Below are 15,204 nucleotides of genomic sequence, written 5' to 3' on the forward strand. Positions count from 1 at the left end.
CCGGAGCCTGTGCTCCGCAACGGGAGAGGCCACGGCGGTGAGAGGCCCGGGCACCTACCAAAAAAAATTAAAAAAAAGTTTGAAAGCTGCCGTTCTAGTTTTTACCTGGTAGTGATTGTTAAATATGATAATTCTACGGGGTTTTTCACTTGCTTATAGTTGAGTTTCTGGAAGTTTTAGCTTTAAAATAAAAATGTGTGTGGGTCCACACTGAATGGATTCCTAAGTAGTTAGCTGCATTTCAGGTTCTGCAGCTTGAAGTGAAGAGGAAGGGAAATTTCTTGCTAACCGGAATAAACATACTCACTTTCTCTCTTTGAGGAAAAAACATTCACACTTTGAGTTAGGAGTGAGAGCTAACAGACTAAAGCTGGCTGGCTTAATTCTGTCAGAATGTGGCCGAAAAGCACTTGAGGAAAGACGACGATGTTTGTTTTGCAGTTCTGCTAACTGAAGCTCACAGTGATGGGAACATGTGGCTTCATAGAAGCCAGTTGCGTCCAGCCTTCACCATTAGCAGTCTCAATATCATGCTCCACGCTGAATCGCTCCCTCGTTAATATGACAGAGAATTGCTGTTAGACTTGAAGCTGCTTCCTTTTGACCCTTCAAAGTATAGTGGATTTAAGTGTTTTTAAATTGAAGCATTTGTATTACCAGGATAAACTAGTTAAGAAGAAAATCTGCATGACGTTTTATTAGTCATTTCCCTGCACTTCCAGTGTGATGTAAACTTCTGGAAATTAGTGGTCAAGGAAATAATCTTACACAGGAAGGGGATTTGGGGTGGGGTGGGTTGTTAAAATATAGAGGACATTTCTTCCTGACCCTTATTTTTTTAATCATCTCTTTTGAGATATAGTTTAGACATAAAGGATAATCATTTTAAGTGTACATTTTGATGAATTTTGACAAATTTACACATCTATGCAACCACCAGCGCAGTGAAAATATAAAACATTTTATCACCCCAGAAAAGTTCCAAATGCTCTACTCCAATCAACTTCCCACTGTCCCCTCTTCCCCCTTTTCCATTTCCAGGAAACCACTGATCTGCTTTCTCTCTCTAGATTACTATTACTTTCTCAGGGTTTCATATAAATGAAATCACACCACTGTTTTGTATCATGACCCTTAATTTTTAATTTTATTAGTTTAGAAACATAAATGTATTGTGTATATTGCAGTTAGAGACAAGATAGAGTTGAGGGAAGACCATTCACTTCCCTGGAAGAGCCACTTAGTCTGGCTGCAAATCTGATTTTCTGTACTGTTCCCGGAATCTCTCAGGAGCCAACTGAGTCACCCAATTCAGAAGAGACATAAAAATCAGAAAGCCAGTTTTTCAGTATGCAGTGAGAAATAACTATCAAGTTTACTTGTGTTTCTGATCATATCTGCTCCCTGTTGGCTACTGTATATGTAAATCCAAATTATAGCTAGATGTGTGCTTGGTGAGCATTCCATTAGAGCAAGGGTAGTGAGTTGAAGAACCACATCGCCACATACCATCATGCTGTGATGACATAGTCATCCTGTCACTTGTTTATAACTCTTAACACTCTTATACTATATACCAATTTGGTTATGAGTAATAGGCTCAATTGATTTTTATTAGATTTTCCTCCCAACATTTTAGTATAAAAATTTTCAAACATACAGTAACGTTGAAAGTGTTTTACAATAAACACCTGTATACCCTTCATCTAGAGTGTACTGTTAATGTACTATACTTGTCTTTTCAGAGATACCTATATATATCTATCCATCTATTCATCCATCAATATACTTCTTCCTAATATTTGGGCACGCACTTGAATATATTTTGATTTCTTCACATCATATTGAGGCACCTTACAATCATGGTGGGTGATTCATATCATCCATCGTGTGTGGATTTGTGGAGAGTGGTGCACTGCTTTGCTGCTGTGATGTGCAGATCATGTAACTCACATAACTTTGTCATTCAAATTTTAGAATTCATGAAGGCCTGGAGAAAAGTTTGGGGAAAGATTTATCTACATTTTGCTTATATACAACTGTATCTCCCCCATGTTTCCAAGGTGAATTACCCTTTGATAATTTATATAATTTTAAATTTTTGAATCAGGTCTTTATTCAAGGTTCTCAAATATCACTTCAGTTTATCAAATTGTGTGCTTATTTCAAAAAGGAGCTTTCAGCTGTTAAAGTGTATGAGAATAGTAAATTTGGGCATTGACTGCATATTTGATATTAAGAGCTTACATAATGTTTTGAAATAATTGTAGAGATACAATGTCATTGTGATAAAATGATAAAGAAAATAATCTACTCTTTGGAGATAGATGCTGAAGTAGTTTTGGAGTTTTGGAATAATAAAATGTCTGGGATTTGCTTCAGAATAATGCAGGGGTAGGTGGAAAGTGGATAAGATATATGTGGAATAAGACTGACCATGGGTTGAAAATTGTTGAAGTTGGGTAATGGCCATAGGGGTTCATTATAATGTTCTGGTACATTTTTGAAAATTATCATAGTAAAAGTTAAAATTATACAATAAAGGGTGGGGTATTATTAGGCATTCAGATTCATGACTGAGGAAAACTTAAATTCTTTTCAGAGAAAATCATAGCCTGCTGTTTCTGTAATTCCTTTTCATTCCTTGCTCTGGATTAAAACGCAAACTCCTCAACCTTTGCTGGGTCTTTCTTACTTAACACTACTTAATGGAGATTTTGATAAGCAACGTGTTTGACGTCAGGTCTGGGTAATTACTTACTAAATAATAAACACTGAAATTTTAAATTGCTTACTATATGTAGTGTAAATGTGTTACAAATTAAAGAAACTTCTCTAAAGTACATATGCAGACCTGAAAATCAGTGTTAAATAGGCTTTGTAACAAAGTGATGTTGTAGCTTAATGAGAATTTCTTAAGGTGCAAGTGTTGCTCTAGTAGTATTGAAAGGAAAGTTTGCTGATGAGAAATGACAAAGAGCATTTTTTATGTATGTTAAATAGCGTTATCAAGGTTAAGCATCTGGTGAGGCCTTTATTAACAATCTCACTTCACTTTTCCTACCTTTCTAATAGGAGTGCATCTTGAAGTCTTCTAGGATCTCCAGAGTGAAACTCACTGTGGTCAAGACTCTAACTTGGAGGGACCATGGAACAGTATACAGCAAACAGCAATAGTTCAACAGAGCAGATTGTTGTACAGGCTGGACAGATTCAGCAGCAGGTATGGAAGTAAAACTGCTTTAAACATCACAGCAAAAGAGCTGATGATAGCACTGGTCAGTAGCGGAATTGAGAGGTCTCAGATCTTATAAGAGTGGGTCTGGTGACTTGTGCTGAAGTGCTTTTCAAAGATTGGATTTGTTGCAGTTTTTCTCATTTTCTCTGTTCAGAAGTCTATATCCAGTCCATAACCACTTAGAATTTGATTTCATGGGAGCCTGGTTTAATAGTAGATTGCCCCCTTTTATCGTATTAGAAATCAAACACCTAGTCTGTTTTCAGATGGAATTATACAGGGGTTTTTTTTGTTCTTCCTAGATTCAATTTGGTTGTTTCTCTTATTGATTAAGCTGCCTTGTGGTCTAGTAAGGCTTTGGCCACAATAAACAAACCAAGATAGCTTCTAAGAAATCCACTGTCCTTTGATTTGATCCATCACAGTGCTTATTTTGAAAAGCTCTAGTTTAACATGACGATAATATTTAGAGAGCCACACTTATGGATAAGCACATATTAGAAAGGCATTTCCTGCTGCTGGTTTGTCCTAATTAAGATAGGACACAGATTACACAGATTACATTTTCTGATGATTTATACCTGGCTTTATTTTAGGAAAACTTCACTTGTTTTTTCTCCCTGGAAGAAAAGAAATTTATTATGCATTGATTTAACCTTAGGCCAAGATTGGGAATGTTTTATTTCCAAAATGGAACTTAGATAATATAGAAAAGTAGTTAGTAGGGAGGGCAGAGGATGTTTTGATGGTGAGGTGTTCCATCTAATGATCAAAGAAAGGAGCTACTCTTGATTAAAAGAGATTAATTATCGAAATTCCTTTGCTGGCTTTGCCTTCCACGTAACTGCAGCTTCCTTCAACTGCCTTGGTAGAAAAGGGGATTCCACAGAGGACCCTCCATTCATAACAATGCCCTGGTGGGTGAATTCTTGTTCTGTCAGAACTTACTATTAGGAGTAATAAAAATTAGGTTGAATCTGTGAAAACATTGCTTCTAAGGTAGTCCAACAGAGTAGGAGTAATCCTAGTTTGGGGACATAAGAGCAGTGACCTCATGAAGATGATTTTGGCTCAGTGATTACCTTCATTCTTTCTGGGGATTGAATTTAAGTTCCAGAAATTCTTCATTGTAGCTTCAAAGCTGCTAAAACCTGATTAACTTTTTTGTTCTTGTGAATTCATTTGAGGAAATAAAAAGAGCTTTAAAATAACTTCACGAAGAGGGATCAAATACCTAATTTTGGAGGGAAGGACTGTGTGAAAAAAAATTTTGTTAATGATGTCAGCTATATTGATTTTTTTGAGTCATGGAAGTGTGTTTTGAGTTCCACTCTGGGGACAAGGGGCTAATATCTGTAATCTGTTACCTTCAACAAAACAGCTTCAGTATAGGGAGTCTACAGTTTGAAAGTCCTGTGTAGGGTGGGGCTATTGAAAGAAGACCCTCCCTCTCCCACAAGAGGTAAGGTGACCTCATGTCTTGAACTATACATTTCCTTCCTGACACATTTCAAGCTCTTCCTGTTCCTGTTCTCAGCAGCAGGGTGGTGTTACTGCTGTCCAGTTGCAGACTGAGGCCCAGGTGGCATCCGCCTCAGGCCAGCAAGTCCAGACCCTCCAGGTAGTGGTGCCCTCTCTGATTCTCTGTAAGCACTGCATGAACTTCTCCTCTCCTCATGTTTGGTGCTGTTTGTGGTAGGATCTCATGGAGAAATGGCAAAGTCAGTTGCATGTCTTTGATGCTGCTAACTTGTCTCTGAGGCTTAAGAAGATGCCAGTTTCCTAATGTTTCATGCTAAATCAGGTAGTGACCCCAGTATCAATTTTCTGAAAAGTGCCGTTTGGCTAATGTTTCTTTGGGAATGTCTGGGAAAGAATCAGTATAAGGGACAGGAAGAAATTCTTACAAGTGGCATTAGAACCTATTTAGAGATCAAACTGTAATAAGATTGCACGGTAACTTTTCTTGAGTTTGTATTATGATAGTGGACAAGAAAATATATACGTTTTACTAGGGTAGATTGTGCTTTATTTTTATTAAAAGAACAACTTGGCTGTCCTGTCCTGCCATAATGATTGCACTTGACAAGATTGATCTAATCACTGAATCTTGTTAATCTCTTAACTGCTATCTTTTCATTACCTTTCTTGGGGAAATAATGACTTAGACAAGTCATTATTGTTAGATCTGCAGAGATTGCCCCATAGCTCTTGGACAGAGGTGGGATATGCTTTCTGTAAGTCTTAAGTATTATAGCCACCATAAGAATTCCTACTTAAACAATGCAGTTTCCTAACATTATGTATGACCAAGTTAAATATGTAAATTGGGGTTATATTTTGGCCAGTTCCTATATAAAGATAAGTGAAGAAGCATAAGTCTTTTCTGAGTTTATAGGTTACTTTAACTAAAATGACCGTATTTTTGAGAAATTGACAAGATTTGAGTACCCTGCCTTTTTCCCTCCATTGAATGGAAATGATTCAGAGTAGGACCTAGAATGTAGAACTGGCATCTCACTATTATTAGTGCTGCTTAGCAAGTATCCTGCAGTGAACTACCCCTTATTGTAATCATTTCACTTTACCCTTTCAGCCCCACTCCCAAACCTGCCACTCATAGTGTTTGATGATGATGTACAGCCAATTCTGCACATAAATTAAGCTGAAATAAGCTGAGCTTATAGGTACTCCCAAACTATATTCAAATCTCAGTTCAGCAGTTTGTTACTCATGTTTTTCATGCTTGCTTCATCTTACTGAAATAAAAAACAGTATTGTCATTAACCACTTGTGGAATGGGAATGTAACATGCTCTTAACTGTATGGCTTCTTGTCTGATGCATGTATTCTTGTATTCATTCATATGTTGTAAAAACAGTGGGTTCCTTGGAGTCTCAAATAGTTCATCATGTGCATATATAGGGAAAAGTGTGTCAATGAAGGGAAAAGTTAAGATGATGGATAGCCAGAAAATTACTAATTGTTGTGCCTTAAAACTTGTGTTTCCTACTTAGGCAGATTTTATTTAAAGAAATGGAGGTACTTTATGAAAATAATGGAAACCTTTCCTCTAGGGCTCTCGATATTTTGGAGAATTTTAAATACTTCTTTCAGTTAGTCATGCAATGAATATTCTGGCAAGTCTTTCCTCATAGAGCGTATGCAAGTCTTTAAAAAGTAAAGTGGAATTTCTCAATGAACAGTTTAACAAAATACAGGATTTGAATGTTCCTGAAGATTGTGATATGCTTGGGGGTGGGGGGAAGCTTAATATCTAATCTACTAATCTAGGACAGATTGGTCTTTTAACTAATTCCTGTTATTTGAACATACTTTCACTAGCATTAAGAATGATTATTTCAGATATACGGATTTTCGTTTGCTCTGTTACAAATAATTCCTCAAAACAAAGATAGAAAGTTTGGACTTTTAGCTATTCTATTGAACTAAAGTGGCTTATTTTTTGGCTTTCAGAATGCAGTTAGCTAGATATTTTTATATTGAGACTCAAGATGTTACAGAGCACTTACAATGCCCTGGCTTCTAGAGTAATCCATTTACTCATTGGAGCTTGAAAGTTGGGAGTTTTTTGGTACACTTGAGTGCTTTGTATAATTTTCATATTTGTTAAAGCTAAAATAACTATGCAGGTATTGCAGGGTCCAGTGTGAGAAGTTCCACCACAGAGATTGCAAACTGACCAGCAATATATTTCTAGGCATTTTTGCTAGTAGGCTCCTTAAACAACCACAGGACTAGAATTCTCAGTGAGGTGAAGAGGGTAAAAGGTATATGTTTCATTTATGCTTGAGAAACTGTAGGGAGGAAGGGCATTCTATATAAGCTCCCAGAGCTGCTCACTACCTAACCTGGAGTGGTTGCTAGGTACAGTTTGATTTACTCCTTACAAGTTACTTAAAATTTGCAGTCAACCACCATCCCCACCATCAGCCCTCCCTCTCATTGCCTCCTCTCCAGCCTTCACTAGAGACTATTCCTGGATATTGGTCTTAAAACGAAAACAGCCTTGATGATTTGATTAAATACTTCTCATGGGTTTAGCCTGTATTTGATGATAAATGCCTTCTATCTATTGAGACTTCCCGAAGACTCTCCTTATTCTCCATTATATCTGACCTTAAAGTATTCAGCTTGGCATTTAGTCAAAGATACTGTATTTTCAAAGAAGACTACTTGAGGATGAGGACTTGAGACTTATTTTCTTAGTGTCTCTCCTACCTTCTCCCCCTCTAGCAAGGCAGCAGAGTAGATGCAGTGATTGTCTTTTGGTAAAAACCATTTTGTGTCTTATGTTATTTCATTGTTCTTATTTTACTTTATTTTAGGTCCAGGGGCAGCCATTAATGGTACAAGTCAGTGGAGGCCAGTTAATCACATCAACTGGCCAACCCATCATGGTCCAGGCTGTTCCTGGTGGACAAGGTCAAACCATCATGCAAGTACCCGTATCTGGGACACAGGGTTTGCAGCAGGTGAGTGGTATTTTTTAAAATGTTTAGACAGAATAATAGGATACAGGTTTTAAGAAATATAGGTTGTTGCAAACTGAAAATTGATATTGCACTTAATTGTTTCTTACCTTCTGTTCGCATTTAGTCGATTTCCCACCTTTGTAGTGTCAGTGATATAAAGCAGAGCTATACAGAAATTGGACATCTCTGGTAAGGACTAAGATATTAGACGTGATCTCAAATCAATGTAAAGAATATAAAAAGAATCTAGTTTAATAAAAGTAATTCATTGGTGTGATCTCAGTTGGCACTTCTGGGCACTGGGGGAGGGAATTTTATAGTCTTCATTTCCTTCCATGTAATTTATAACTTGAGTTATCTAGCAAGTGATGGAAATATTTCAGTTCAGACCTATCGCACACACCTCAAGCTGTACTTAGAGCAAAATTTGTAAACTTAAATATTTTAAAAGAACTGCAAATCAACAATGGTATTTCTCTTAGAAAGTTAGGAAAAGAACAAAATGAGCAAAAGATAGGTTAAAATTAATGAAGTAGAAAACCAACAAATGTAGAAAAGTAAATAAAAGCTGATTCCTTAAACAGACATATAAAGTAGTTAGGTAAATCCACTGGAAAGACTGATTCAGAAACAGAAAACAAAAGTAAACAGGACACACAACTCTGGCATCAAATTTTTAGAGGGATTTTTATCTTGTTGGCAAAAATTTTAAACAGTGATTATATCCAGTGCTAGAATGGGTGTGAAGAAAATGAAACACTCGTTATTTTTGGTAATTTTCAAATTCTAAAGTCATTTTGGAAAGGTATCTCACCCTTAAATACATAAGCCTTTTGATCTACCTGTCCTGCTTCTGAGAATCTATTCTATAGGAACAAAAGCATCAATATGTAGGGAGAAATGTACAAAGACATTTATTGCAGCATTCTACTAGCAAAAAAAAAAAAATATTGTAGCCTGAGTGTCTGTTAATAAGGATAAAGAAATGGTTGAATACATCATACTATATTCATATGTAGTGTTATGTCCTTGTTAAAAAGGATGAACTGTTGACTTTGGGTGAGGGGTTAATATTGAAGTATTTTTAGTGAGAAATAATTTGCAGAGAAGTATATACTTAAGTCATCTCACCTTTGTAATTAATAGCTAAATCCCAATGAGTATATATGTTTATGAACTTTTTACTAAAATTTTCTAAAGCTGTTTATATCTTTAATTTGTTTTAACAGTTACAATATTTCATTAATGTCTTCATTTTTCTGGAGGAATGTAATATAAGTTGAAAAAATATGGCTATGCTTGATAAATCAAACTTTTAAGTTTTGCATATTCCCTTGTAGTCTTGTGCACACCTTTCAGACATAGTTATACACATGCATATAGTTTTCATTGTTGTGTGTTTGGTGTTTTTGTTTGTTTTTACTTTGCTTTTTTTTCCCCCACATGATTTTCTTATCGTTTTTAATTCCTTCATAATGGTCAATTTGATGAATCAGAATTTCTAATTTACAAAGTATATTTAGGGATTTTTGTTTATTTTTCTTTTTTTGCTCTTGTAGGTAAGATTACTATAAATGTATTTGAATTTTATAGCTTTATTTTTTCAGTTGAATTTAATCTTACGGTAATTTCTTTGGAGTGGAAGAATTTGTTGGGCAAAGGGTAAGATCATTTTTAAGGCTATTGGCATATTTTTGCCAAGATAGAGTTTTAGTTAGGATTAAAAATAGTTTCCATGTTTCTCCATGCATAAATGTATGAGCCTCTAAATATATTTGAGTGTGTGTACTTGCCTCAGTTTCACACTGCTATTTCATTTCTGTCCTTGCTGTCATTGCCTCATCTCCAGCCCCCGCTTGCCACTCCCTCTTCTCTATTGAATAGAAGTAGTGTGATTCAGTGCTAGGAACATTGTACCACGAGTACAATGACCTGACTTCATTTATAGGTCTGCCATTAAACAAACTTTCTGATCTTGGCCAAGTCATTTGAGTGTCAGTTTTCTCATTTGAAAATGCAGTTTATATCAGGTGAGGGTTCATTTCAGCTCTAAATTCTGTGATTTTTGTGGGATTTGTTTTTGGCCTTTAAGAGACATTGAAATGGTTATTTTATTCCCCTCCCTGCAAGCAGGACTGTAACTAATCAAACCATCTTGGAAAAATTATTTTCTGTTAATGTTATATAATATGGCTCTAGGTAAGATCCCATAGCCTCCCTTAGAATGCTTAAAATTTCAATCCATTTTTATTAGAGGTTGCTTTAGTGTTTTTTGAATAACCGTGTCTTTTAGAAGTGTACTTAACCTTGTTTTGGATTGCATCTTCTGTTTTAGAATTCCAGTGAAACCTGTGCTCTCAGATTAAAATCCCTGGCTTGATATAGACAGTGGAACTAAAGTAGAGAGCCAAGAAATAGATGCAAGAATATTGGAAATTGGTATATAACAAAAAATAGTATAAAGTATCATTGAAGAAATGGTTTAAGAATGATATCAAAAAAGAAGATTGATCTCTAGCTCATGCTATATCAAAAATACTGGCTAGATAGATTACAAATCTAAATGGAAAAAAGCATACTTGGAAACTTTTATATTCTCTTTACAGGAATATTTTCTTTATGCTGTGGGGTAGAGAAGGATTTCTTAAAGACAAAAAATATTGATTTGACTACTTTAAAATAAAAACTTGTATACATCAAAATATATCATAAAACAAAGGTAGGAGACAAAATTTGGAGAAGGTGTTTTTAACACGTAACTGGGTTCGTATCCAGACTACATTAAAAAACAATTTTTATGTATTGATATGAAAATAACAATCCAGTAGAAAAATGGGCAAAGAATATGAATAGATAGAAGAGGAAACCCTATTGACCAGTAACACGTATTCCTTGCTATCCAAAACGGGTAGAAAAAGATCCAGATAACCAGATAAATTTCTTTACTTGTTTATTTACCAACACTTTCTAATTTAATTTGTTAAATCTCAGTGTTGACTGCAGGGGTGTCTAATATGATAGTCTCAACCTTTCTGTACAAAATCTTTTAAGGATTTTGTATATGCATATTTATAGAATCCCAGTTGGAAAAATTAGGAATTACTTAATTTTTTTTCAATATGTTATTATCAAAAACTTCAAACAGACAAAAACAAAGAGAATGGTATGGTGACTCCTCATCACCCATTTTAACACACAAACTAGTATTATGTTTAAGTAAATCCATTTTCATCTGTATTCCCCTACTCAAGGGTTATTTTGAATATATGTAGTACCTTTCATCTTTTAAAAATAGGGTATATTAGGTATATGTAGGGTAATTTTTATTTATTTATTTATTTATTTATTTATTTATTTATTTTTGTCTGCGTTAGGTCTTCGTTTCTGTGCGAGGGCTTTCTCTAGTTGTGGCAAGCGGGGGCCACTCTTCATCGCGGTGCGCGGGCCTCTCACTATCACGGCCTCTCTTATTGCAGAGCACAGGCTCCAGACACGCAGGCTCAGTAGTTGTGGCTCATGGGCCTAGCCGCTCCACGGCATGTGGGATCCTCCCAGACCAGGGCTCAAACCCGTGTCCCCTGCACCAGCAGGCAGACTCTCAACCACTGCGCCACCAGGGAAGCCCCAAGGGTATATTTTTAAATGAACATGCTTTTAGAAATATATACCCATGCCAGCCTATCATCGTTTTAAAAACTGACATTGATTCCTTAATATCATCCAGTATCTAGACAGTGGTCAAAATTCCCCCATTGTTTCATAAATGGAAAACAAGTTATCTCTAATTCATAATAGAGCAAAACCAGGACTTCTTTTTTTCCTCTTTAAGAGCATTTCCTGCCTTCTAGAGGAATTTGGGTAACTAACACTCCAGAACCATAGGAGGCCAGTGTCAGCAGGATACTAATCTTTTATGTTCTGTTCCACAGATACAGTTGGTCCCACCTGGACAGATCCAGATCCAGGGTGGGCAGGCTGTGCAGGTACAGGGCCAGCAGGGCCAGACCCAGCAGATCATCATCCAGCAGCCCCAGACAGCCGTCACTGCTGGCCAGACGCAGGTAATTCCACTGTCCACTGTGTCAACACAGGAGCACAGCTGCTTTGGGAGTGTTAAGACCACTGAGTCAAATATTTCACATGTAGTAGAAATGGGGAAGAAAACCATCCAAAAAATTTCCTTTTCTTAAAAAGGACTACATAGTCCTTTTCTTTGTGGTGTCTTTGGAAACTTAAATTGTGGCATTATTTATTTCCTACAGACGCAACAGCAGATTGCTGTCCAGGGGCAGCAAGTGGCACAAACTGCCGAAGGGCAGACCATCGTCTATCAGCCAGTTAATGCAGATGGCACCATTCTCCAGCAAGGTATGTGTGCCCATCATTTCTGTGGCAATTTTGGGGGCATCCTTTTTATCTTGAGTAAATGACTGCTTTAGAAATTTTGTGGTGACCTCTATACGACATAATTTTGAAAAACAACAAAATTTCCTCTAAGTCTCCGTTGATTGTTAGTTCCTTGTCACCAATATGCGACCAATGTTGATTCCATTTGTAGAACTACAGTGGTTGTTAAAGACAACCACTAGGACCCTAAGGATTATATAAGCTTTTTATTCTTTCTGGGAAGAAATGTTTTCTAAATAGAAAATTAGAAATATGGAGTTTCTTTAGTGGTAGAGACATACATCATAAGTCAAGTTGGCATTTATTGCTATTGCTGCTTTTTTTTTTTTTGCTGGGCCACTTCATTATTAATTTATTCCAAAAAGACTTACATGCCCACTGTGTATATGTAGCACATTACTAAAGTAGTTTTCTTCTCAAAGACCCTCTAGTCTAGTTAAGTGAGACATGCATGTGACCAAATAAACACAGTGCATAGCCCTTATTAGAGGTATGTATTCTATGACTGAAGGTTTGACATGTGATTAAAATTTGGCAGTGTACAAGATTCAGTGAGTGCAGTAAGTGTGCTCTCCCATGACTTGGCAGAGGGCCTGAACTGGCAGGAGCTCAGAGAATGATGAACAAATCCTCAAGTGCTGCTGTTGATAGCTTGGGGGCTTGGAGTACCTGGTTTAATTGGAAGTTTTAGTCCTGCAGCTGTTCGACTCATTGTCGATTTAGGGTAAACAAATTAAAAGTTTATAAAAATCTTCATCCTGAAGCAGGTTAGTCATATATATAAGAACAGTTGATATAGCTGGAGTCATACTGACCGATAGAAAGGGAAGCCTCCAAACTTTTTGGTCACCCATTGAAAACTATTATTGGAATACCCAGGGAATTATCCATTTCAAGGGTACTTTTATTCAGAACTGGAACCCAGATAGTTAATAGAATTTCTAAGATTGTGATTACTTGGATTATATACAGCAAACCAGGGAGAGAATGGAGGAGTGCTTTTTCTCCCCTTGTGCTATTGAGTATGTTTTTCCAGGGTGAATAAGTGTGTGCCAGATAGAAGAGGGACTAACTGTGTTCCCTCCTTTCTGTGTACCTGTTTTTTGTTTGTTTTATGTTTTATTTTCTTAAAGTTACAGTCCCTGTTTCAGGCATGATCACCATCCCTGCAGCCAGTTTGGCAGGAGCACAGATTGTTCAGACCGGAGCCAATACCAACACAACCAGCAGTGGGCAAGGGACTGTCACTGTGACACTACCAGTGGCAGGCAATGTGGTCAATTCAGGAGGGATGGTCATGGTAAGAAAATTGATTTTTCATTTCACTGTTCTCATCTGTAATTTGTTTTTCCATGTATCTTTGTCTTTGAAAATTTCTTCAACTTGCAAATTGATATCTCTCATAAAGCTTGTTTATAATGCTGACCTCTTAGGATTGCAATTAATCCCTTAAGACACTTACAGAGATCTACTTTTACAATAAACATTACAACAAACCATAATTCATTCTGAGCACCTACTATGTGCCAGAGACTATTCTAGGTGCTAGAGATATAGCAGAAGATAAACAGATGTATTTGCTTTTCTGCAATCTTATTCATAATTCAAATAATGAAGGGAGATACAAACTACTGATCTTCGGGGAAGTGGAAAGTATATTGCCCAGAGTGGGTAAAACAAGAAGTAAGTTCAGAATTAGAAAGATTGTAATCAATAGAGAAACCAAAAACTGTGATGTAAATATATTGGGAAGATAGGGAAGGAGAGTTGGGTGGTGTGAGTGAAAGCTAAATCCTCATATATGTCAAAATAAGGTGTCAGTATACAGTACCTAAAATGGATAAATTCAGAATGAGTAGTAGAAACCTGCACAGAAGTAGAGGAACTACCAGAAAAAACAACTACCATTCAAAGCCGTTATAGTTGGGAAGGTAGTGGGGCACGGGAGCCCGTTACTTGTTTCCTCATACATTTAGTACAGTGTTTTGTTTTTGTTTGTTTAGGAAAATATGGGTTGAATTATATAGTAAGTCAACAATTTAATTAAATTATTTATATAACTAAAAGCATTTAGTAGCACTTGGTCAATCTGAACCTATGTTCCTTTGTGTTTTCCTTGTGCTCTTTTATTGCCTTACGATTACCATTCATGACCATTAGATGGCAGCAGACATTCCTAGAAAATGGAGCAGTTGTGAGGACAAAAATTAGGACACGGTTGTGTCATTTCTCAGTATGGCTCCTTGGCCCCTATTACAGAATCATCTGGAATGTTTGTTGAAAATGCAGGCCTAGGGGCTTCCCTAGTGAGAGGCCCGCGTACCGCAAAAAAAAAAAAAAAAAGAAAAAGAAAATGCAGGCCTTCATCATCAAAAAATCTATAAACAGTAAATGCTGGAGGGGGTGTGGAGAAAAGGGAACCCTCTTGCACTGTTGGTGGGAATGTAAATTGATACAGCCACTATGGAGAATAGTATGGAGGTTCCTTAAAAAACTAAAAATAGAACTGCCATACCACCCAGCAGTCCCACTACTGGGCATATACCCTGAGAAAAGCATAATTCAAAAAAGAGTCATGTACCACAATGTTGATTGCAGCTCTGTTTACAATAGCCAGGACATGGAAGCAACCTAAGTGTCCATCAACAGATGAATGGATAAAGAAGATGTGGCACATATATACAATGGAATATTACTCAGCCATAGAAGGAAACGAAATTGAGTTATTTGTAGTGAGATGGACGGACCTAGAGTCTGTCATACAGAGTGAAGTAAGTCAGAAAGAGAAAAACAAATACCGTATGGTAATACATATATATGGAATCTAAGAAAAAAAAAAACAGGTCATGAAGAACCTAGGGGTAAGACGGGAATAAAGACACAGACCTACTAGAGCATGGACTTGAGGATATGGGGAGGGGGAAGAGTAAGCTGTGACAAAGTGAGAGAGTGGCATGGACATACATACACTACCAAACGTAAAATAGATAGCTAGTGGGAAGCAGCCACATAGCACAGGGAGATCAGCTAGGTGGTTTGTGACCACCTAGAGGGGTGGGATAG

At 36.8% G+C, this 15,204-nt stretch overlaps 1 protein-coding gene across 11 annotated transcripts in view; it reads left to right on the forward strand.

The window, feature by feature from the left end:
• Nucleotides 1-15,204, forward strand: part of NFYA (nuclear transcription factor Y subunit alpha) — a 24,665-nt gene that overhangs the window by 4,119 nt on the left and 5,342 nt on the right. For 3 of the 11 annotated variants that reach the window (XM_007118421.4, XM_024121837.3, XM_007118420.4), the window contains exons 2-7: nucleotides 3,076-3,223; nucleotides 4,776-4,862; nucleotides 7,588-7,734; nucleotides 11,664-11,795; nucleotides 11,997-12,102; nucleotides 13,275-13,441. In XM_007118421.4, the coding sequence (XP_007118483.1) occupies nucleotides 3,149-3,223; nucleotides 4,776-4,862; nucleotides 7,588-7,734; nucleotides 11,664-11,795; nucleotides 11,997-12,102; nucleotides 13,275-13,441 (714 nt within the window). In that variant the 5' untranslated portion in view covers nucleotides 3,076-3,148. Of the gene's footprint in view, nucleotides 1-1,977; nucleotides 2,064-3,075; nucleotides 3,224-4,753; nucleotides 4,863-7,587; nucleotides 7,735-11,663; nucleotides 11,796-11,996; nucleotides 12,103-13,274; nucleotides 13,442-15,204 lie in introns of those variants that run through there. The other 8 variants (XM_007118419.4, XM_007118418.4, XM_007118423.3 and 5 more) reach the window with 7 other exon arrangements.

This window comes from Physeter macrocephalus, chromosome 18 (genome assembly GCF_002837175.3).
Source record: "Physeter macrocephalus isolate SW-GA chromosome 18, ASM283717v5, whole genome shotgun sequence".
Classification (NCBI taxonomy): Eukaryota; Metazoa; Chordata; class Mammalia; order Artiodactyla; family Physeteridae; genus Physeter; species Physeter macrocephalus.